This window comes from Phaseolus vulgaris, chromosome 3 (genome assembly GCF_051622355.1).
Source record: "Phaseolus vulgaris cultivar YP4 chromosome 3, ASM5162235v1, whole genome shotgun sequence".
Classification (NCBI taxonomy): domain Eukaryota; kingdom Viridiplantae; phylum Streptophyta; class Magnoliopsida; order Fabales; family Fabaceae; genus Phaseolus; species Phaseolus vulgaris.
This window is the reverse complement of record NC_143500.1, coordinates 46,999,858-47,025,369: the sequence shown is the minus strand read 5'-3', so window position 1 is coordinate 47,025,369 and position 25,512 is coordinate 46,999,858. Positions and strand designations below refer to the sequence as shown.

The 25,512-nt window shown below is 35.1% G+C and overlaps 1 protein-coding gene across 2 annotated transcripts in view; it reads left to right on the top strand.

Moving 5' to 3' along the window:
* LOC137808128 (tRNA/rRNA methyltransferase (SpoU) family protein) overlaps positions 1-25,512 on the top strand; it is a 43,227-nt gene that overhangs the window by 2,921 nt on the left and 14,794 nt on the right. Inside the window, exons 7-28 of one of the 2 annotated variants that reach the window (XR_016519222.1) lie at positions 162-309; positions 494-631; positions 863-944; positions 5,222-5,496; positions 5,607-5,720; positions 7,305-7,567; positions 7,801-8,046; positions 8,130-8,285; positions 10,552-10,689; positions 10,798-11,037; positions 11,317-11,444; positions 11,680-11,803; positions 12,976-13,137; positions 13,232-13,379; positions 13,482-13,582; positions 13,794-13,918; positions 15,210-15,257; positions 16,690-16,797; positions 17,281-17,355; positions 18,445-18,495; positions 23,637-23,780; positions 23,871-24,001. Coding sequence is in view for 1 of the 2 variants with exons in the window: in XM_068609084.2 (XP_068465185.1) it covers positions 162-309; positions 494-631; positions 863-944; positions 5,222-5,496; positions 5,607-5,720; positions 7,305-7,567; positions 7,801-8,046; positions 8,130-8,285; positions 10,552-10,689; positions 10,798-11,037; positions 11,317-11,444; positions 11,680-11,803; positions 12,976-13,137; positions 13,232-13,379; positions 13,482-13,582; positions 13,757-13,918; positions 15,210-15,257; positions 16,690-16,797; positions 17,281-17,355; positions 18,445-18,495; positions 23,637-23,780; positions 23,871-24,001 (3,182 nt within the window). In the remaining variant the exon portion in view is untranslated. Of the gene's footprint in view, positions 1-161; positions 310-493; positions 632-862; positions 945-5,221; positions 5,497-5,606; positions 5,721-7,304; positions 7,568-7,800; positions 8,047-8,129; positions 8,286-10,551; positions 10,690-10,797; positions 11,038-11,316; positions 11,445-11,679; positions 11,804-12,975; positions 13,138-13,231; positions 13,380-13,481; positions 13,583-13,756; positions 13,919-15,209; positions 15,258-16,689; positions 16,798-17,280; positions 17,356-18,444; positions 18,496-23,636; positions 23,781-23,870; positions 24,002-25,512 lie in introns of both variants that reach the window. The other variant, XM_068609084.2, reaches the window with a different exon arrangement.

Sequence of the window (25,512 nt, the reverse complement as noted above, 5' to 3'; positions counted from 1 at the left end):
TGTACAAATTTTTATTTGGTCTGTTTCCAAATGTATACTTTGTTGCACATAGTTTTGACCAACTGTCAGATCCTCTTAATGTATATCATTGGTATTTTGGTTTCTGACTTTTTTGTTTGCACAATCAATGGATGATGTGCTAAATTAATTGTTTCATACAGGTGTCTTTGTTGCTTCAATTCTCTGGATCATATCTCAATGTTGGAAGCAGTATTAGTAAAATTCAATATCAATTTGAAACGTATGGCGAGACTTTTGATTGGCTATCTATTTTATGGGAACGAGGCCTTCATCATGACAATCCTCAGGGTTAGTGTGCTCATGATTATGTGGCAGTGTTGAATAAGCTTATATTTTTTATTTTTATTAGTACAATACAACATTAAATTCAGGATACAAATCTCGTTAGCTAATTCTATACTGTTATGTATTAAATTAGTCTTTCTTTCTTGCTTACCATTTTTTATTTTATGTTGTTTTCTAATAAATGTAGTGAGGTGCCTGATCATGCAGTCTTTTCTTGACATGAATTGGGAGAATTATGGGAAAGACATAAAACAAGTACCTGAAACTTTTGTTCTTGGTCCATTTATGCAAGGGCTAAATGACCCAATACACCACAAAGAGTTTGGTTAGTGCTTTACGTTTTGGGACCTTTTCAAATGGTTCCTTTTTATTCATATTTGAATCTATGTTAAGCCTTTTCTTTTTGAGCTACTTATGCAATTATTTAATTTCACTTAAATCATTACTTTATCCAAATCTGTGTTCCATTTGTTGAACGATAAAGTGAGTCCCTATAATCTTTACCCAAATATTATATTCTACTTAATTCCACCCTGATTGACTTTAGATTTTTCAGGTGTAAAAGGAGTTTATACGTCAAAGGTGATTGAAGGTGCAGCCCAATTTGTCCGCCATTATGTTCGTTCCTTAGCTCCAAGGTATGCTTAGAAATTCTGTAAGTAAACTGGTATGTGTGTCTGTGGGTGTAAAAAGGTTTATCATAAAAAAAATAGAAGAATTTGGAATCCTTTTGTTTTTACTAAGAAACTTTAGCAACGAAAAAAGCTTTCTTGGTGGCTTCTAATATGGGGCCGAGGCAGGTTGCAGAAAAAAAGCCGGTTCAATAGAACAATGTAATTGCTCTGGTCCAAACTTGAAAATCCTGTAAACTTCTTGAGTAGAAATTTGCAAGGAATCTAAGAAAACAAGCCTGTTCCATAATTGGAGAAGATGAAGGAATTTAAGAAAAATTTTCTGAAGTTATGCTCCACTTGAATATACCGATTCCTGCTAAAGTTGTACAGAATCAAATCAGCTTATTATTGTCCTTTTTACATCCGAGACCTTCATGCCAATCAGCAAAGAGACTTACAGGTTAGGTGGATATATCCTGCAGTCTCTAGAACAACCCAAAAAATGTACTCCACGCTTGTAAAATATCAGTTTTTATTTATTTTGTGAGACATGTATCCATCTCTCCAAGGTCTATACACATGTTATGTTTGTATGAGATGATTGGACGTGAAAGTTTTTGGTTTTAGCTGTTCTTGATATAGAAGAGTACATCAGGAATAACACTGGAGGTGTGGAATAGGTGAAAAAGAGTCAACATGTATTATCCATCTGGATTAAAAGTTCTCATTGATGATGAAGTAGAGAATATGACCCAGCATCATTGATAAGATATACACTGAGCATAAATATTTATTAATTGCAGTTGATCATTACATGATGGGTTTGTCCTTGTAACCTTATTTTCTCCCCTAATTATGGAGGACATCAATGGAAAGTGCATCAGAATATAGATAGAAAAAGAATGTTTCTTGACATAAATCTCTATCTCTTGGTATGTATCAGAGGGATTTACTCATAGATGAGGAATAATAGATGCACTGACCCTACTATTATAGGTGTTAAAGAGACCTGGACTTTTGCTTAGTTTCTCCTCTCTATCAATTGATGTTCTGACTAAATCCTCATCTCCCCCCTTTTATTTCTAATTAGATAAGTGACTCGTAAATCTCTGCCAAACAGACCTGGCTTCCAGTTCCTGTCCTCCCTTCCTTAGTACACAACGTCTGTTATGTGCTAACAAAAATCTTGCCCTCCACCTATTCTCTGGTCCTTTTTCTTTCTTCTTCCTAATGTTCTTTTCTTTCTCTTTGAGCTTTAACATGGATGTGATACATCTACTTTTGGTTTGTTGGATTTTGATTGTTTGAATTGACTGAAATATTGATTTCAGATATCATGGTGTCTGGACTGATTGCATTGGGTTATACCTTAGTTTGATTGGAATCATTGCCATTTTTGCAAGGAGAATGAGTACAATAAGGATTACGCCATGGGGAGAAATTTTCAATTTCTTTTAAACTATAAGACCTCCCATGCATATTTTGATTGAGGGAAGAGAGCTTAAGTATTGCAGTTCTCTTATTGTATTCACTTAAGCATAATTTTAAGGAGATGCATTAGGTTTTTGATTGTGTACATGTCCTTTATTATAATCTAGGTCTATATTTGTTTGTGAAATTTGTTTTTTGGATTTTAGGTCTATAGTTGTGTGTGAATGCTATGATTTTGTAATCTTATTGAAATAATCCCTATGATGATATGATGAATAGCACACTGCTTGCTTAACCAATGGAATAATCTTTCTATTTTAATGTTTTGCAAGTAAAAATGTTGGTACTGAATTCTGTTGCGTTTTACTTGAGTGCAAAGTGATAGTATTTGGCCAAAGCTCCTTACTTTACATGCACAGGACATGGGTATTTTAGGGGGTTGCTTTATCATACATGTAAAGGTACACACAATGTAGTTAAAATCGCGAGTAAACTCGCAAAAACGCACGATTCAACGATCTTGGAGCCAAAAACGAGTTGACTCGCACGGCGGAACGGTGCCTCGCCGCGGAGCTCGCTGCCTCGGAGGCTGTCTCCGAGTCGCCTCGCACTGTGGCGCGACACACCCTAAACCCTAAAAAAACCCTAATTTGTTTTAATCTGATGCAGCATGGTGCGGCCTAATGTGGCCAATGCGGCCCAATGCGGCCAGTGCGGCCCAATGTGTGTTTTTTAGAGTGAAACCCTAAAAAATTAAGAAAACCTAAAAAAATAACAAACCCTAAACAGCACAGTGCCTACTGCACCTCAGAACTTCATTAGATATTTGTGAACTTAGTTGTTTTCTGTATGAACAGTTTATGATTTATGAAACTGTTTCCAGTTGTGTTATGTATTAAATATTATTTTTCATATGTTAGTAACTCTTACGAGTCGAGTTACGATCCTCGAGTTATGATCTTTTAGCTCCTTCCCGATCCTCGTACGAGTTACGAGTTTGACTACATTGGGTACACAGAATATACATGTGTATATATATTTATGAATAAAATATGAAGACATGATAGGGTTTTATTTGCATGATGGAATTGAAATTGTGGTTTTAAGTATTTCAATTCTAATTCTGCTAGCATTGGAATTAGTTTAGCATTACAAATTCTAGGTTTGTGCTGTTTAAAGGTTTATAACGTTGAATTTAATTCCAATTGTGTTCAAAATAATATTTATTTGATAGATTGTGAATTGTTGAGATGAGAACAAATAGGAACTATTGTGATTGCAATGTATTTAAACAAGCAGGAGTTGTAAATACGATCAATTAAAATGATAGAAAAAATAAGAAAATGTGTGCTTTCATCAGTATAGATATGAAGGAGTTGTGATTCTGATTCTCAAAAGCCTTTTCCAATTTAAAAAATTATAATAGGTCCAGTGTAGATTCCAAGCTCAAAGTATGTTTAGACAACAAATAGACATACTTGAATTTGGACGAGATAATTCAGTGAGTTACATACATGCTCAACTGATATATATTTTATATATAAGAAAATGGGAAGAGTACATTATTAGGGAAAGTTATATCCTATAATAGTCACAGGCTAGGTACATGCACCCAAAAAACAGCTTTATGAAAACTGTATCACACAATAGCAATCATAATTTTTAACACTCCCCTCAAGTTGGAGTGCATAAATTATATGCATCAAGCTTGGAACATACAAATTGAATTCTAGGCTCAATCAAGGACTCGGTGTGAATGTTTGCAGGTTGGTCTTTGGAGTTGATAAATCCAATAGAGCTCCTTGGACAACAACTTCCTTTCCAAATGGTCATGTTATCCTTGACCAAGGAATCATAACTCCAGAAAGGTGGACCAAGATAAGCAGTTCTTCCAGTTGAGTTTTTGCTGTGTTATTAGTAGTAGTATAAAAGGAAGGAGCAGAAATAGTAGATGTCATTCTAGAGATAGAGCCACAAACAGATTTGAGGAGAGAGGGGAGAAAACCCCTAAGCTATGTGGAGAGAGCCTTGACCTATCTAAGTGTATCAAACTAGGAAGAGAAGGCAGAAACGCGCCCACAAGACATTGACAAGATGAATGGTGGCTGTTCGGTGTGATTTTCCATTGTGAAGCTTTAGATCATTCGACCACCAGTGTTGGGTCTCGCTCCTCAAGGACACCTAACCTTGATCTGCCAAATAAAATGGAATGACGGTGGGCAACGACTGGAGACAGAGGAAATGGCTGACCGGTGACAAGGGCTCTTGATACCAACTTTAATTTGGGTGTGATAAAAAATTAGTGAGTTACATGCTCAACTGATGTATATGTACACAGACACACATATGAAATTGAGAACAGTGCTTTACAAGGAAAAGTTGTCCCATAACACTCGCTTAGGTTAGGTACATACACCCAAAAAGCAGTTTTATGAAAGCTGTACAATACAATATCAATCATAATTTTTAACAGATTAGGACAGTTTTTGGGGTATGGATGAGAGATTAAGCTTTTCTGTGGAAGCATTAATAAGTAGCCTCATTCAAAGTCAGAGTATGGCTTCAAACGCCCTAGTCTAGTAGTTGAAGATTTTAAATTAAAGGTTTTACTCTTCTCTGTCCTTTTTTTGCTAGTTTTTACATTATGATATGCGTTAGGGGGGTCTTTGATTGTCTTTTTTCTTTCTTTTCTCCTTACCTTCACAAATTCGAATTGTATAGATGATGATGACATGCATGCATGATTGCTTGTCTGTCCATAGTTTAGTGGTACTGCTATCCATACTGCTATTGCATACCTCTTTTTTAATGTAAATATGTGATGCAATGCTTTGGCTTTACTTTTCTTATTGTCTAGAAGTTTATTACAGGAAATGCATTGCATTTTTGTACAATTTAGCATCTACTGCTAAACATCAATCATTTGGACGAGCTGGACTTATGGGCCTTGCTGACTGCATTGCTTCAGTTGCTTCTGGCATTGGAATAGTTCATCACGTCAGGACAGAATTATTTAAAGGAACTTTTTCTGTGGAATTTGTTTCTGAAATGGAAAATCAATATGATAAAAAAGAATTACTGGATATCTTTAGATATGTTGTTGAGAGCAGCAAACAACATTTTAATCCCAGTTACCGTCTTCAAGGTTTTTAATTTACTCTTTTTAATTATGCGATTTATATTATTCATTTGATAATAATCATCAAATTTAGGGGGCACTATATAGGTCAACTTATGTCTTGATGATGTTTACAGTTTGTGGCAAAATTCTGGAGGCTGCTGTTTGTGTCATGTGCCCATTTGATATTCCACTTGAAATTCTTTTGCTTTTCATTTCAGCATTGCCAAAGGAATTTACGGATTATGGTGGTAAGAGAAATATATAATGTCAATTGCTTTCTACGTTCTGTTGTCATGAAAGTATTTGAAAGCTGAGGAAAAATAATACCAAACACTCCATTTTCCCTTCAGTTGTTTGCATAATGAGAAATTCATGATATTCTTCTGATCTAATCCAAAGAGGCTGTATGGGAGACATCAATACTACTCATCATTGTTATCTAATCAACAATTTGATTTGTGAATAACATCATCTATTTTCTGAAGTGAGTGAATTGAATCTTATCAGAAACTATAAGCACATGCAATAATTAAATTACATAAAATGTTTTCCTGTAAAGAAATATTTAATTAGTTTTTAAAAACATAAAAAAAAATAGATATTAGTTTTTTAGGTCATATAGCCTTATAACTTGTTATGAAATCAATAACTGAATATAAACATAGTCAACAATATGTGAAGCACCTTTGGGAGGAAACTCAACTAAAAAATAATACGGATATGGTGGGAAGGTATACAACCATGGGGATACTTTTGTCTTTAATATTTTGACTATGAATCATTGGAGCGAAATTTTTTGCTACAACTAAAGCACAAACCCAAAAGGTTAGTGCATTAGGTGGGAGAGCCTCAAGGCTTAATTGTGACATTAAGTAGTTCATTCTACTGAGTGTGAGACTGCTGACATTTTCGGTCTTTTTAAGGGTCGATGTCAATGACGACTTTCACTCTAGGTTTGTCCATTAGGTAAAGAATCTGTCCTTGTTGAGCTTGATCACAAAGAGATAGAAAAGGTAAGATCTTTCCTTAGTATATCGGAGAGGCTCACAAATATGTGCTCCCTAACATATTCCAGTAAGGTTCTAATTTCTTTTGGTCTTAATGATTTAGATGCACCCTTTACCCATTATTTGATACTAGATTTTGGATCCATTGACCATGTGACCCTATTACCTAAATACTTCTCCACATATTCTCCATGTCCTAGCAACAAGAAAATTTCCACAACAGATGGAAAATTTATAGCTACAACAGGACAAGTAGAGGTCCAAATAAGTCCATCCAACATTGTATCCTTCATGTCCCTAAATTGTCCACCAGTCTGATTTTTGTACAAAAACTCAAAAGATCTCTCATGTAATGTTGTTTTTCATAGCACCTCTGTATATTGCAGGACAAGAACTTGAGGAAAAAGATTGGAAATGTTGTAGATTGGAATGACCAATACTACTTGGTGGACCCTAATCAACCTATCAATAGCCACTCATACCTGAATGAATCCACCTTGACCAATAAAGAGAAAACTCGACTATATTATTGTCGGCTAGTACAACCTTCATTTTGAGTTGTAAAAGTGATTTTCCGTTCCTTGTTAAGAGTTTAAATGTGGAGAGTCTCCATTGTGAGATTGTGAGTTTGCTAAACCCAAGCGTGTACCTTTCCCCATTAGTAATAGGATGAGCTATTTTCCTTTTTTATTGTTCATACGGATGTATGGGGTCCTGTTAAAAAACCTTCATGTTTGTGTTTCCAAACCATATTATTTGTTAATGAAATAGAGAAAAACTATAGGATAAGTAAATTTTGACTACTCTTTTCCTCTTCCTCCCCAGGTCAGTTAAGGGTGACTGTGCAAAGGTGGCTTTCCGGTTGTGGTTACAAGGATAGGTGTGCCAATTGCTGTAATAGTGAGATAAAGCTGTGGAAGAGTCTTTATGACTTCCCACAAAGGTTTGTCAGCAATAATCTTCCAATTGATGTTTCTCTTACTTATGATGATGAAGACTTAAGTGCATGGGAGTCTGAAGCAAATAGATGGGCAAAAATGCTTTTCCTTTCTACCAAGCAAGGCCATCTTCTGGAACCTATTTTAGTGGTTTGCTTTTGTTCCTTTCTAATTTCGATAATGTTTATAAATCTTAGTGGAAATTAATTATTTCTAGGAAAAATAAAAATCATCATTTGTGTCTTCGGTTATATATTTTGTTTTGTTATAAGAGAGTAATAGGATCGTTTTATGACCTACAATTGATACTGCTCATGGCAGGGGTATCCCTGTACCAATATTATGTTTAAAATCTAACAATGAAAGGACAACTGTTATTGCAGTTCATTCGAAACAACAGTGCTAATATCTTGAAACAAAACCATGCTACACGATACGTAGTAGTCAAATTCATGATTCTTGTATTGAGCTTGGTTATGGAGCTTCGCAGAGCAAAGGAAAGAGCAGTTGAATATAGTATTAAAGCCAGAGCAAATGTAGAGAAAGCCTTGCCTGGTGGTGTAGTTGATGATTTGGGTTTCATTGATGACATCTCTGAGAAGCTTTCTGATGAATTTATATATTTATTGGTACCATATTTTATACATTTTTATATTATGATGTGGTTATTCATCTACTTTTAATAATTCTTAAATGTTATAATGGAATGCAGCCTGATCTGGTTCAGTTTTCCAAGCAATCTTGTTCTGTTTTCTGGTCTGGTGTTGTTACAGAGGACACTGCACTGCCGGGTGCTGTGAAAGGAAAACTTGGAGGCCCTAGTCAACGAAGGTTGTCAGTTTCTGCTACCAGTGTTGTGTTGCAGGCAGTAAGTACATTCTACACCTTTTTTATGGTTTACTCTTTATTTCATCATGAATTTGATACTAGAGAATTATGCATTGAAGGTTGTATTCTTGTAACTTCAAATTTAAATTAAACCAAACTGTAGGCATCACAACAACTTTTGATTTTTTCTCTCCTTCTAGCTAGCTTCAACATTTTACTTTAATGGAATTCCTTGAATAATTTGGGTACTCATTTATCTAGTAATTTTTGGTGTTATCCAAAACTGTTTATGGTTGCGCCATGGTGGAAACCTGTAGCAGATTTTTGATCGCTGCCACAACATAGCGGTGGTGATGCGGGTTTGTCATTGCGGCCCATGGTGGCCGCTTTTTGCATCAGTGGATGTGTTAGTGGTGAACAGAGATGTTGAAAAAGGTGGAAGGAGGCTAGCTGCGTGAGGTCTGATGAGGCTATACGACGGCGACACGAGGTTCAATGAGGTTGTGACGGCGGTAGAACCCCTAAGCGATGAGATGAGGTGTGCGACAACTGAGTTGGGTCCTAATTTAAAATAAGTTGATGCAAAGGGTAAACCCTAGTTTAAAATAAGCTGCAACAGAAAAACCCTAAATTGAGTTAGGCCTTCTTTGGTCCATTTCAAATATTATAAGTTAACCTAATACTACACAACAACTTAGCCTTCATTGTTCCCTCCAGTCGTCATTTGCTCTTCGCCGCTACTCACCACCACTGCCGCTCGCCATAGCCGTCGATAGCTGTTGTCGCTTCTACTATTTCCTTTCAAGTGCTTTTATTTTCTCAAAATATTTTGATCACTTGCAATCTTGTTCCTATTTTTTTTTCTTTTCCACTTCCACTTCCACCATGATTATTTTTTTGAAAAATATTCCTATTTTCTAGCAACCATAATGGCCAATGACCAAGACTCCAAAAAATGTGAGAGAAGAACTTTGAAAATTATTTAAAGAAAAAACAACCACCTCTTCCCAACTACTCTTAATTTTCAAAAGCTAGCAATCAAGATTTTAAGTTTGACATGTAGTTCATTGCGATGTGAGCGCAAATTTAGTGTTTTTGAGCTAGTAGTAACTATTGTTCATGACATGACTCATTTCATTATTATCTTTTTTGTAGAATGTAGAAAGAAATTAATTAATTCACATTTTACTTTTTCATAATGCAAATTCATTAGAAAAAAGAAGGAATAGGCTGGACCTAAATGTTGCATGATTTGGTTTACATAAAAGTATAACTAACAACTTGCTCAAAGATACAATATTAGGGATGAAATAGACTATTGTATTGAAGGACATTGAGGAGGATAAAGAGTGGTTTGTGGGACAAGTAGATGATGGTAATGATAATGACGAGGGGGGGAAATGAGTTGGTTTTTGATGATGGTCCCACTCTTAATTGGAGGAGGTGTGATGTCGATCCGGTGATAGGAAGGTGGTGCATGGACGTCATGTAAAAAGTTTGCACTTGGCGGCAGGTGGAACTAGTTCAGCCTTCGGGATTTGTGGGGTTGGCCGTACTTTGAGAGGTTCTCTAGATCCGGTGGTAACCTAGAGAAAACTGTAGTGGCTGATGGGGGATGGTGACACAGACTTCGCTGGACTAGACTGAGACCAGCAAAGCAAAATCGAATCACTATGATACCAACTTGAGATAAGTAGAAAGAGACTATGTTTTAGTGAGCTTGAATCACCTCTCTAATGTTCTCATATATATATATATTGATAGTTTTTCTGATACAATAAGTAGAGGGAAGGGAAGAGTAAAACTAATTAAGAAACTATTCTTACAGGACTGTTCTTTATCATTACTTCCTCAAGTTTAGATGGGTCTAGCTTTACATTTTGCGCAAGGGGTGTAAGTCTTGGCTACCTTACATCCCGATAAGCCAACTTCCTTAAGCAAATTCTAGGATATATACTTTCTGTGGTTAATAAAGATTGGTTCCTTTCACTGAGGAAAATAAATTCCAAGAAAATACTTTATTGGACCATGTTTTTAACTTCAATGGCTAACTTACCGCTAACTTCCGTGTTGGAATTATCTGTAGAACTTGCAAGGTCTATTAGTGTAATTTTGTTCTTTCCTATATATAATACTGTCATGGGTGCTCACAAGTATGCAATTGTGTAGTGTGGTAACCTTGTGCTCTATCATTATCAATTTATGAACTTTTGTACTAATCACCAATCAGTTCTCTTTTTTTTTTACGATCTGCAACACCTTTTTTGGTTGGATCTTGTCTGATTTTTCCATTATTAACCAAACAGATCATGTCAGTAAAGGCTATATCATTAATCTTCTTGTGGTGTAACCAAATCAGAGGAGATACGCCACATAATTCTGCTTTCACTTTTATGTGGCAATTCTTCTGGAGGACTACTAGGTGTTCACCTTCTATCTCAGAGGTAGCTTGCAGATATTAAGTGAATTATCCGTTACAAAATTTCTAATTTTCCAATTCTGTCCCTTTTGAACTATTATGATATACTTGTTGCTATGTATGTCTATTGCAGATGGGAGCAGAAATTTCCCTTGCAGCATATGAAGCTTTAGTTTCTATTCTCAGGGTTTTTGCTTCAACATTTTTTCCTCATTTTCTTTATCTGGTTGACGAAAGTGAGCAAATGTTTTCGGAGGCAGAAGGAAGGCCTCCACTAGATTATATGTGTCTGTCTTTCATTCAAAATATTAATGATCTCCTAGGGTCAGGAGTTTTGGCTAGAACTCGAAGGGCTGTTTTATTGGATATAAAGGTTCCATTCTCTCTCTTTCGCCATAAGGCGGATATTTTTGTTGCCATATTTTCTGATTTTTGGATTGTATAATTGGGGTCTCAAATTTTATATTCATTTCCTCTTTTGTTATTCTAGTTTAAAATTTTCTGAATTCATTATGTGTCCTGGCATATTAACTAACCTGTTCCATTTAATGATCTCATAAAGCCTTAGCAGTTAAATAACTTTTTATTTTCACTAGTTATAAGTTGTTAAGATATAAAATAGAAGATTTTAACTGATTTATTAATGATTCAGTGGGCGTGCCTAGAATCTTTGTTGTCAGTTCCTTCGTTTGCTCTCAAGAATGAGTTTAATTTGGAGGAAAACCACACATTCTTCTCAGATGACACTCTAAAGTGCATTTTTGGTGATCTTGTTGAGAGGTAAGTAACAGTAAGGTCTATATGCGATTATGCATTTGTGCAGGTGTGTTGTGATTTTTGTGCGATTTGTGTTGTTGCAGATAGGCTTATTTATAATTAGATGCCAAACATTGTGAATATATTTTCTTTTGTGTCAATACCATGGGAGTTTTACATATGTTGACTATATATTGTTTTTTTCTCTCTGCATGTGGTCTTATTTATGGAGTTTATCTTACTCAAAGATATTTTGCAGTCTGGAAAATGCTGGAGAAAGCTGTGTTTTACCCATGCTGAGATCAGTCAGACTGTTTTTTGAGCTGGTTGCTAAAGTGAAGTCAAAAGCAGTTGTTTCCCATTGTCACCTTATCAACACACAGGTTTACATTGTAGCTCGTTGTTTAGTTTGCATGCAATTAACTGTTGCCTTAATTGAATGAAATTAGTGGTAAGCATGTTGCAAACTGGGTCTGTTTTAAAATGGGCAGTTGGCATCATGCCCTGGTATAAAGCATTTGTAGCTGTCATGATAACTTTGAAGATCTTTATAAGCTAGCCTTGATTACTGGTTCTGTAAATTTACCAGTTTGATAAGTGTCTGCTTTCACCTTAAAACCAATTGACATTGGTGCGCATTACCGTACTCTAACGACTGAGGCATGTAATGTGGGATTTCCCAACACTCCCCCTCCGTAGGCTTCTGTCATTGGTTAGATTTCATCTTAAAATCAATTGGTACTAGGCAAAGTTGTCAACCAGATATATAAGCTGCACTTTAAGAATCCGGGTATGCGGTGTGTGGGACTTTCCATTAATAAGTATATGGCCCTCTGAGATGCTATTCGATCAGGAGTAAAAGTTTCCCTAGACTTGTCAGGACCAAATGGAGCATGTGCGATTACTTTTTATTAATCAGAGGGCCGTTATCATTGATAGGATCCAAAATTATGGAGGCATTTGGTCTAGTGAACATCGCATACTGCTTGGTGTGAGACTTAAGAACCCCATAACATCCAAGGCCGCATCATAGCACTGTTTCCTTATGTCACTTTACTTGAATTTCTCGTTGGCTGGAATTTTCCACTGGTCCAAACCTTCTGTGAGGTTGAGACATTGGCAATTAGCTGCTACCAGTTTAGGGAACCCACCTTAAAAGCTAAGTGTTAGAGGGAGATAACCAACACTTGAATTCATTGAACATCCCATTGTATTCGATATGGGATTTAGGCATCTCATAATATAATACCTAATTTTCTATAACTTCGTATGAGATGTCCAATGTGTGTGGGCCTGTGAAATGTCTCTTTGTAGAATGCTAAGTGAAAAAAGATAATACCATTAGTTTGCTTTGGCAATTAAGGCATATTAGCAATTGGCATACTGAACACGTGAATCCTATATACCAATGCATCTTATACCCACTAATGGTTCTCACTTCCAATGGTTCAATGTTTTATAATTAGAATATGGATATTTGTATTTTGTTCAATACTTGTCCTGTCCTAACCCCTCCAGCAGCTCACTGATCTAATGACTTGCAATCATTGATTAGATGATGTGGAATTTGGTTCGTTCCTCTTGGATATTGCATATAAACTGCAATAAGCGAAGAGTAGCATCAATTGCTGCTCTTTTGTCATCTGTTCTGCATCCTTTGGTATTTAATGATGAGAGCATGCACCAAACAGACAATGCACCTGGACCCCTGAAGTGGGTATGTGTTCTCTTGTATAAATTTCTTGTTCGTGTATTATTTCTGCTAATTTCTTGCAAATAGTGACAAATTTATTTTAATGTCACGGATTCAGTTTATTGAAAATCTTCTGAAGGAGGGCACAAAGAGTCCTCGTACAATTCGTCTTGCAGCATTGCACTTAACAGGATTATGGCTCTTAAATCCTGGGACTATAAAGTTTTACCTGAAAGAGCTGAAGTTGCTATCTCTCTATGGATCAGGTACCAAAAACATGTTAATTTGCTGTATGAGCATGTGATTACTTGGCTCTGTCTATTGTTTAATTTTAAGATTATATATGAATTTGAAATTATCTCTTTCAGTTGCATTTGATGAGGATTTTGAAGCTGAACTTGCTGACAACAATGATGCTAGACTGGAAGTCTCTATACTGGCCAGTAGTCCTGATCCTGAGCTGACTGAAGTGAGCTACTGAACATTTTAAAAAATTTGTTTAATTATCTGTTTCTTTACCTGAATTAGTTTAATACGTTTTATCTTAATTAACATATGCTGACTGCCATTAATTGCAATTATATATTTTAAGAAAAAAAATGAAGCTTATGACTTTATAATAATTGGGCACTTCTATTGTCAGGCATTTATTAATACAGAGTTGTATGCACGTGTATCAGTTGCTGTTCTGTTTTACAAGTTGGCAGACTTGGCCAGGATTGTGGGGTCCCCAAATGAAGATGCAAACTGTATTGCAGCACAAGCATCTGGCAAATCATTTCTATTAGAGCTTCTTGACACAGTGGTAGTAGATTACTATTATTATCAATTAATGCTAAGAAATATATTCCATGCTATATTTGAAATTGCTTCTGCTACTAGAGTACTTTGATGACACACATATGTTTTGTATATTATATATTTGGGTTTCGGCTGTTATTAGGTTTTATTCTTGCTGATACAGTACAAGCCATTTTTTCACTGCCAGTCCTGTTATCTTTCGTCTCATGTTTTGAAAGAATCCTTTGGGTTATTTTAATTTATAAATTGCTTGAGATCATCTGTTTCATACTGTCCAGTGGTTCTGAATAATATCTTAACTAACATATTGAGTTGAGAAAGGAACACTCCCAACTATCAATAACATAAGCTTTTGTTAGGATCCAGTTGGATTTGAACATAGTACTCGAGTCACACTTTGGAATTATGGGATTTGGGTCTGGAGTGGGTTTCATTTAAGGTTTTGGCTCTCCGTTTACACTGGCTAACATTTTGTGGTATATTTCTCACACGGTTTTATCAATCGGTCCTTTCACCATTATTTTGTTTGACCCGTAAATAAGTGGCTAGTGCTGATGCATGCTGGCATTACAAACTAGTTAAAGGGCCAGTGCATAATCAAACTACGGCAATGGGTTTGTGAGGTGTGTTAAGTCTAGTGGAGAAAACCCAAGTCTCAGATTGATTATAGATAATGCCAAAATAAAGAATATACGCATGGTTAGGGCAATAGTGCTGGACATGACGGAGTGTATTGTCAGAACATCAACTCCCACATTGATTAGGTATAGTATCAGAGTAAAATATAAAATGGAGGAAACCCTCACCTCTTGTAGCTTTTGGGGTTGAGTTAGGCATATGTAAGTCCTAAGAAAGTCTCACATTAGAAGTGCAGGATTTTTGTTGGGGTTTATTTGGCCTTGAGAATTCTGACTGCAATGCTAGATTTTGTGGCGTGTTTCTACTTTTTTGTCCCTGGGTATTTATCAATTTTGAGTAAATAATGGTGACTTAAAATGTTGTGAGCTAGATTTTGATAACAAATTATTGTGACAATATAACATTGAGTGATGCTAATGTGAATTGAGAGCATGATGGTTATAAATTCGGAGTATGAGCATAATGTTAGCAAATTAACTAATATGGCTTCCACTATATCATGCAAATTTTGGAGTGTAGTTTCTTTCAAATAATTTTCTTTGTGATGCCCTGTTTGATTCTGTTCAAGCCATTTTTAGTGCCCAGTTTTAATTTATTACATAGTTCAGAAGGTTATTTTAGAATGCTTATGTTATTTTTAACACCTGCTAATGCAGGTGAATGATAAAGATATTGCTAAGGAGTTATACAAAAAGTATAGTGCTGTAAGTATTCATTGTGCAGCTTGATGAATTGGAAATGGCTAGAGCAGCCTGCCTGATTTCTGTTTGAAATTATTTTTGGGATGAGAGTTATTATATTTGCCATGTCTTGTAAGAAAGTGGGGAAAAATGAATAATAAATAATTTTGTTATTGTTTTATCATGGTGTCGAGGGATTGTGATGTCTACCCGAGTACTTTGACAATGACAACTGACTAATGAAGACTCATTAGAAACATTATGAAGTTAAAAACACAGCGTCACCTTAATATTAATAACCAAAATACAGTTTTGAATTACTACTTATTGTATCCATCTTCTATTGTGCTCCGGCACCCCTACATAATGGTGTATCAATGTCAGTCTCTGCTTGGTCACCAACACAAGCACCCCTTACCATGTTGCTATTAATTTTTTTTTCCTGCTTAGACCTGACTTGGACATTGCCCTAATGAATGACAGCACCTACTCTTTGTTAGACATCTCAAAGACTTCTATCATAGTTTTTTGCTTAAAAAGTGTACTTGTAAATATTAAAGATTATTTGAAAATTCAAATTATTTAGGATACCTTGAAGCACAAAATGGAACCCTTTCTTCCATTGAACACAAACATCTTTGCACTCAATCTTGCATTCATCTCCAATCTCAACCATGTTTTTAGAAGATGAATATGTAAAACTTAAATTCTCATTTTAGTTTTTGTCATGTCGTTCACAGATGTACTCAATTGATGTCTTGGTGTCTGAGTTTTTTTTGGGGTCTGTATTAGAGTCATTGTTTTATAGATCATCGTTATCATCTTTACAAGTAACCAAGTTCAAACAATTACACATTCCTTATATTCTCTTTGGTATCAAGTTGTGGAGGTCTATCCACTGATAAAATTACAGCATAATCACGCCCTGGAATATTTGGGATACAAAATTGCTTCTTAATTTTGGTGCACCAAATCTGTAGCTCTCCTCTACTCATCTATTATGTTTCATTGCATAGATTCACATGCTATGTTTATTGAACTAAAAAAAACTTTGATTTATTATAAATCATTACCTAAAAATGAAATTTCTAGCAATGAGTAATTTATATGGCATCAGTGTAGTATTATAACTTACAGCATATTTTTTCGAAATTTACTTCGTCTTTGGATACTTTTTGTCTTACTTGTTAACTTGGACTTCAATCCCGTACTGTCACGACATGACAATATCTCTCAGTGACAACTACCAAGCTGATGCTAGAAACTGTAACCTTTTGTTTCTGTGTAACTGGATTTATACTGGTCAGCTTTATGTCCTTGAGAATGTGTCTAAGGATTTTCTGCTTTCAATGGTTTGAATATGGCATGATATGGGAAATTTTATTGTTACTGGAATGTTTGCTCTTATCATCAATCAGTATTTGTGACAACTTATTTTGCTACATTGTTGTTACAGATTCATAGACGCAAAATACGTGCCTGGCAAATAATATGTGTATTGTCACCATTTGTCAAGGAAGATATAGTTGGGAAAGTCTTAGAATACTTATACATAGCTCTTAATGTAAGTTGACTTTCCATGTTATCATATTTCTTAATATTTACTTCCTATTGGAATTTTTAATATGTTATTTTTTAATTTTATTGGAAGCTTTTGTGATCTCCTTTATGCCCATGCATGTTATTACATTTTTTTTATCTAAATTTCATTGAAATGTTTTATTATAATATTTTTATTTATAACATCATTTTTTTTTATTGATTTTTAAGACTACCACGTTTTCCTTCCTCATTTTTCTCTGTGTGTGTTGCATACTTAGCTTCTGTATTTGTGTGCTAAAATTGTGTTTGCATTGCATTTTCTTTTTTTTTTTAAATAGAAATCACTTCTGACTGCTAAAAGGAAAATTGCTATAGACATATCAATTACTACATATCTAATTATCAATTTTGAATTTAATACAGTACTACCATTTTTCTTACTGTTATCTACATGCATTGCTCTTGCCAATGCCTATATATGTAACTAATTTTTGTTCTCTTGCAGAGAAATAACTTGCCTGCTGTTCGTCAATACTTAGAGACATTTGCGATTAACATTTACTTGAAGTTTCCATCTCTTGTAAGACTTTCTTTTCCCCCTTTTTTGGATTGTCATTTTCTTTATATTATGCTTGTATTCATTTGCAACTAGTTTAGTTATTGGAATAGAAATAAGAGTCATGCCCAGGAGAGAAATCTTTCTAAAGTGGGATTAATCATCATAAAAGGTCTTAAGATAGATAATTTTCTTTTTAAGTTCCCGCTGAATATATAATATACAAAAGGATGATTTTCTGCTTTTCCTTTATTAGAGTTTCTTGTTTCTTAACAACATATTTTCTGCTTGTACATGTTAACAAAAGAGCTCAGTAGTAGGATTGGCAAAACAGGTCCAACTTACGGGTTGACCTACCCAACGTCCTATTTTGTGGGTTGGGTCAGGTTTTAGAATCCATTAACCTTCTTAACATGGCTTGTTTAACCCACTTCCAATATATATTGAACCCACTGGGTTGTGGCTTTTTAACATTTATAACTAAAATTGAAAAATGTTACTTACTATTATGAGCTTGATTTAATTATTTCCAATTAATTAAATTGTCATAGGAGTGCAAGTTTATTATTTCTTTTAATTGTTTGGTTGGTTAACTGGCTTACCCGCCTTAAAATGGAGTGGGTTGACTTGACCAACTTGCTTCCTGCTCAGCTAGGTTAATGTCAAGATGAACCAATCCCTTTTGCTAATCCTACCTTGTAGTTTACACTTTTGCTTAAAACCTCGGAAAAAAGGGCCTTCCTATGGTCAATTATCATAAAAGTGAACCAAAAAATATAATTTAAATCTTAAAGTGCTTGCCAAAAGAGAAAGAACTTTCTGTTTATAGCATGGCCAAGAAGCTACAAGCTAGGTGTTTACTGTGGCTCGATAAGTTGTGTATATGAAATCAATTTTAGTATTTTTTTTTTGTGCGGATTAGAACAAGCGGCTACTCTTTCAGTTTCCTTCAAATTAATTTCGCATGAAGTTGATGGAGAATTGTTTGGATTCTTTGTTTTTTTGCAAATCTATTACATGCTCCTTTGAATGTCTAATGTGTACAATTTGTTCTCTGTAATCTGTCTGTTGAAATTATGTTTTCTTCCAATTTTCATGATGTCTAATCCCCAGGTTAAAGAGCGATTGGTCCCCATATTGCGAGACTATGACATGAGACAACAGGTAAATTTTAATTTGACCACTATTTTACTATGTTGTTGCTAGAGATGTGATTTGATAGAGAAATGTCGTAGCAAATATTTCCTATTATTAGGTATTGACTTTAAATTTTGCCTTAAAAATCTCACTCAATCTTACAAAACTAGCTTGTAGATTTGCATATACTTATATGATATAATTTTTGTCATATCTTTAGTTGATGTAGGACCTTCAACACTCATCTCATATGCACTACGGACTGAACATTTTAAGCATGAGACTATATATTTTGGGTGGTTCGATAATGAGTGACATGATTAGTCTACCAAGCCTTTTTAGGATGAACCTAAATAGTTTTTCACTTCTCCATTGATGTAAAAGTTTCAAAATAAGTTACTCCTTACGTTTTATAAAGATTTTAGCTACTATGTGAGCCTTGTACATTTCAAAGAGCTATCCAAGTTGTATTAAAGAATAAATACCCATTTGCAACCAAGCAAGAAAGAAAAGATTGCGATAACGTGGAATGTAGTTATGTTAACAACATTTGATCTTGTTGTTCCCAAAACTATATGTTGGATTTAGTTTTCTTGCATCGTGATTAGCTTCAATGAGAAAGCGAAGTGGAATGGACTGATTCATCGAATGTTGAAGAAGTTGCGATTAGATGCATGACTTTATAGCAAGATATTATGATCATCAAGCTTGTTTAAGATTTTCAAAAAAGCAGTGGAGGGAGGAGAAGGATGAAGGTTGCCCTAATTTTCGGCTGTAGAAAGTCTTCAAGCTTTGGATACCATGTTAAAGTGATAGAGAAAGATAAATGAAAATTAAGTTTTGTTATTACTAAAAATGTAGTAACTACAGCATGCAAGATGCTCTTATATAGAGCATAATGGATTATAGGAATTGTTAGTGACAATTATACAATAGTAACTAAGTACACAATTGAAAGAAATAGATGAAATGTATTTCTGTTGTATCTTACAAATGTGATTACAGTCTCTATTTATAGACTATTTTACAACCTAAATAAGGAAAGAAATAATAGGTAATGAAAGCCAGTAATAATGAGTGTTTAAAGTTGTACAAATAAAATAAAATCACTAACAAATTTGTCCTAATAAATATAGAATGTAATTTGCACTTAATTACAGCATAATTCTCCTGATTATGCAACACTCCCCCTCAAGTTGGTGAATGTATATCTATCATTCCTAGCTTGCAAGTAAGATCTTCAAATTGTTTTGTGGGAAGTCCCTTAGTAAACATATCTGACAATTGGAGTCTTGAAAGGATGTACTTAGTGGCTATAAGACCATCATCCAACTTCTCCTTAATAAAGTGTCGGTCTATCTCTACGTGCTTTGTTCGATCATGTTGAACCGGATTGTGTGCAATACTGATAGCGGACTTATTATCACACGCCAAACCCATAGGAGCTTCATATTTTATTTTTAGGTCATCAAGTATGTCCATAATAGTTCACACACCCCTTGAGCCATGACTCTAAATTATACCTTTGCACTTGATTTTGCAACTACATTTTGCTTCTTGCTTCTCCATGTCACCAGATTTCCACCCAAGAACATGCAGTAGCCTGTGGTGGATCTCCTATCAATAATCGATCCTGCATAGTCAACATCAATATATGGATAAGTTTCCTCCCTTTTTGAATAGCAATTCTTTTCCTGGAGAGGCTTTTAAGTACTGAATAATTCTATCTACTGCCTGCAAGTGTCTTTCTCTTGGATCATGCATAAATTGGCTAACCACACTAACTGCATAGGCTATGTCTGGCCTAGTGTGTGATATATAAATGAGTTTTCCCACAAGTCTTTGATATTGTGTCTTCTCCACTTTTGGGTTTTCCTCATCATTCCCAATCCTATGATTTTGCTCTATTGGCACTCCAGTGGTCTTACAACCCAACTTACCAGTCTCTTTGAGAAGATCAAGGATGTATTTCCTTTGAGAAATAAAGATGTCGTGTCTCGAGTAAGCAACTTCTATCCCAAGGAAGTACTTCAGCTTCCCAAGATCCTTCATCTCAAATTGAGCAACAAATCTCTCCCTCAAATTTTGTTTTTCAATCTCATCATCACCTGTAATAATCATATCATCTACATAGACCAAAAGTAGAGTGAGTTTACTAGTTTGAGAATGTTCTATAAACAGAGTATGGTCACCTTGGCTTTGTCGGTACCCCAAAGATACCAAGTAAACCTTCCAAACCAAGCACGAGGTGATTGTTTAAGACCATACAAGGCCTTCTTAAGTCTGCTCACCTTCTTTTCTTCATTAACATTACCATAACCAGGTGGAATCTCCATGTATACTTCTTCCTCCAAGCTTCCATGCAAGAAGGCATTTTTAACATCAAATTGATGCATCGCCCAACCAAAGTGTGCTGCCAGGGAGAGAATAATCCTGATTGTATTCATTTTTGCCACTAGAGCAAAAGTCTCCTCATAAACGATCCCATAGGTTTGAGTATACCCTTTTGCAACCAACCTTGCTTTATACCGATCCAATGTGCCATCAGACATATACTTAACTGTGTATAACCACCTACAACCCACTGCTTTCTTATCTTTTGGTCTCTCTACAATCTCCCAAGTCTCGTTCCATTCTAATGCACTCATTTCTTCATTCATGGCTCGAATTCAGTTCTCATCTTTTAAGGCTTCTTTTACTGATGTAGGGAATCTGATAGAATCAATAGCTGAAAGAAAACTCTGGTACTGCATAGAAAGTTTTTTCTGTAGACACAAATTGGGATATAGGATATATGGCACAAGCCCTTTTTTCTTTTCTCAAGGCAATAGGTAAATCATTTAGGTTAGGTTCAAAAGTAGTATTTAAGGTGTCCTCAAGAGTCTCATAGGTATGAGTTCTTACCTCCGATTCAGACAATTGAAGTTGTTGTTTGACCAGGGTAGGTTCTTGTTGCCTTCGCTGATATTGTTTTCAAAAATATTTGTCCTCATTATTCTTCTCTGGTAATGATGGTGGTGCAGGGTCTTTGTCATCCTCCCTAAGAATGAAATCTTGCAACAAAGGAAAAGGTGCAATTCCAGATTCTCAGCTTCTTGAATACTCTCCCTCTAAAGCTGAGAACTAGGAAAGAAAGACTTTGTTTCATGAAAGGTGACATCCTTGGAAACATAGACTTTACGACTTTAAGGGTGATAACATTTCTACCCCTTTTTGTTAGGGGCATAACCGATGAAGACACATTTGATGGCGCGATGATCTAACTTACCCCAATAAGGACTATGAACATGGACAAAAGCAGGACAATCAAAGACACGATTCTGAAGATTAGTCAACATGGGAATAGAAGGATAGAATGTGGTCATAAGCTGAATAGGAGTAACACCCTCTAGAACCCGAGAGGGTAATCTATCTATTAATCAAATAAGTGGCAGTCAGGACTGCTTCTCCCAGTAAGATCTAGGAACAAACATTTGGAAAAGTAAAGCTCTAGTAACTTCACATTTTCCTTTCAGCAACCTCATTTTGTTGAGGAGTGTCCACACAGGTTAATTCATGAACAACTCCATTTTCCTAAAGGAACTTGGAAAGGTTTTGGTTTACATATTCCCTTCCATTGTCAGAACGCAATCTCTTAATTGGACTTTCAAATTGTGTTTGAATCATTTTGTGAAACTTTACAAACAGGTGAAAAACTTTAGACTTATCTTTCATGAGGAATATCCAGGTAACCTGAGTACAATCATCAATAAATGAAACAAACTATTTTGCACCCGAGATATTAAGAATAGGTGAAGGTCCCCATACATCTGAATGAATAAGATCAAAAGGTTTAGAACTTTTATTACCATTGGGAAGAAAAGTTGTCCGATGGTGTTTAGGAAACTAACAAACATCACAATAAAAAGACTCAGCAGACACTTTTGTAAATAAAAAAGGAAATAAGGACTTTAGAGTACTAAATGGAAGATGACTAAGACATCTGTGTTGAAGCCATATCTGAGAGGATGACCAAGATTCACGACCTTGTTGAAGATTTTAAGTGTGTGCCTGTAGTCTAGCACACTTTTTATTTTCTTCATGTTGTAAATAATATACCCGTGCTATTCTTTAGAAATGCCAATAGTCTTCCTCGTGGCTAGATCCTCTGAAATACACAATGGGAATGAAAAAATACCACTACACAATTTAAATCTTGGGTAAGCTTTTGAATAGATAAGAGGTTATTGGATACTTTAGGAACATAAAGCACATTTTTTAAAGGAAATGAAGGTTGAAGGTGAATGCTACCACGACCAGTAACGGGGGGTATTGGAACCATTAGCAACAATAATATATTGGTTTCCAGATAAAGCAGTGTAGGATGACAAAGAAGAGGAATAAGAAACTATAATCCAGAGTCTATAATCCAGATATTTTCAGTACTAGAAGCATTAAAGGATAAGAAACTAGAACTCCTACCACTCATAGTGAAGGATCAATAGCTAGATGTCTTACTAAGGGAGTCCATGAGACCTCAAAAACAACTAAGTTTTGTAGATTGGCAAAATTTGGTCCTGTTCACAAAAAAAACTCATCGGAAAAATTTTCCGGTGGCGATTTCCGGCTGTCGGCTATCGGTGGTGGTGTTCGGCGGCGGTCAATGGTGGTGGCAGTAAGGTCAATGGTGTAAGGTGGTGGTCAATGGAGAAAAGATAAGGAAAAAAAGTTGTGGTCAATGGAGAAAAGATAAGGAAAAAAAGTTGCAGCAATTAAGGCTGCTAAAAAAATATTGCTGAAGCAGTGTCTCCCAGATCAGGAGCTCTGATACCAAGTTGAAAGAAATATATATAGATGAAATGTATTTCTGATGTATCTTTCAAATGTGATTATAGTATCTATTTATAGACTGTTCTACAACCTAATTAAGGAAAGAAATAATAGGTAATGAAAATCAGAAATAATGAGTGTTTAAAGCTGTACAAATCAAATCACTAACAAATCCGTCCTAATAAATATAGAATGGAATCTGCACTTAATTACAACATAATTCTCCTGATTATGCAACATACACAAAAATAAATACACCTTTGATAACTAACTATACAATGATTGAAACTTTACTAATACAATTCTTAGACATTGCTTTATTCTTATGAAAGGGTTGTAATTTTACTCTTAATATGCAGGCACTATCTTCATATGTATTCATAGCAGCTAATGTCATTCTCAATTCATCTAAAGATGTTCAATCTCGTCATTTGGATGAATTGTTTCCTCCTCTAGTTCCATTACTAACATCTCATCATCACAGCTTACGTGGTTTTGCCCAGGTTATCATTTACGTATTATGATATTGATCTCTCATACACACATGTATCACTAGAATAAATGGGTCATAATATCTATGCTTATTGTTGCAGTTACTTGTATATCAAATTCTTCATAAATTGTTTCCATTGTTGAATTGTGGACCTTCTGAGATGGTACCGTTAGAGAAGAGGTGCTTTGTAGATTTAAAGACATACCTCGAAAGAAATTCTGATTGTGCACGGTATTGTTTTTTACTTTTTGTTTCCTATTATATATATATATGTGTGTGTGTGTATATTTATTAATCTTTTCTTTCTTTGGTGTGTATATTATAACATTTGTAAAATAGTTAGAATTTTAAGTCATTTTTACGATGCTCTTTATTAGAGTTATTAGCGTTTTAGGTGTGAGACAAAACAAAGTAAAGATTATCACAGAGAGAATGGACATATTATTGCAATGAATGAGAAAGAAGACACAAGTTGAGCATATATAGGCTCAAGAAGAGGCATAACAAACAAATGCAAAAGAACAAATAACTAACATCCATTTGAATAACTAAATATTTGCATTTATATTTGTAATCCCCCCCTCAAACAATATCTTGGACATTGAGTTTGCTCCTAAGAAGTTCAAAGTAGTTAGAAGAAATAAGCTTGGTAAGAATATTCACCCATTGATCCTAGGAATATAATAGACTTCAAGTTGTTTGGACAACACTTTATCACGAACAAAAAAAAACATCAATCTCCATGTGATTTGTTCTAGAGTGATAAATAAGGTTGTAGATCTGGAATCTAGGTAATTATTGTTGTAGATTGAGCTAAGTTGTGATATTCAGGTTCAGTGCTTGATCTGGAAGCCACACACTACTTGCGGTGCAGGACCACCAAGAAATGAGATTAGGTCCCAAAAATATTGTAGATCTAGAAGTAGACTTTTGATAATCAATATTAGATTCCTTGTTAGTAAGAATTGTTAGTGTACAACCGTTGAGTTATTTGCCTTTTTTGTTAGTGTACAACTATCCACCTGCTTACTTGTATGTTAATGTACTTGTGTCTAGCTCAAAATTGTTAGTTGTTAGTGTATGTCTAGCTTTTTACTTGTACGTTAGTGAACAACTTTCATATTAGCTAACATTGCTAGGCGGTAGCACACAACTGCTGAAGGGTGCAAACCCTATAAATACTTATAATATTCTTTTCATTGAATTGTTTAACAATTAATAAAATTTCACTTGTTCACTTTCTCTAAGATGGTATGTAGAGCTTCTTTTCGACAATCCAGACTCTTCATCACTCGAATGTGATTGTCCATTGCGCTTCTTCTTCTCCTATTCTTCATTCTCGTGATTCTGTGATTGTACTTGGGTTGTTATTTGTTCTTGTTGTATGAAATTATGTTTTGTTTCGTTTCATCAATTCAATGTGTGATTTGTGATCGAGAAACATTGTGTTTGTGGTTTGTTCCGTGAATTGGAATTGGTTTGCTTTAATTCTGTTGTTTGTGTTGCGTTACAAGTTGTACCGTGGATTCATTTTGTTTAGTTGTTTCGGTAACATATCTGTTACTATGGCTTCCGCTTTCGTTTCGTAGTCCTGCCTTACCTCAATTGCTAAGAAACTTAATGATACAAACTATCTCCATTGGAGACAATATGTTGAACTGGTAATTAAGTCACACAAGTTACAACAATTTGTTGTAAATCCACTTGTTCCTCCTCATTTTCTTATTGAAAATGATTAAACA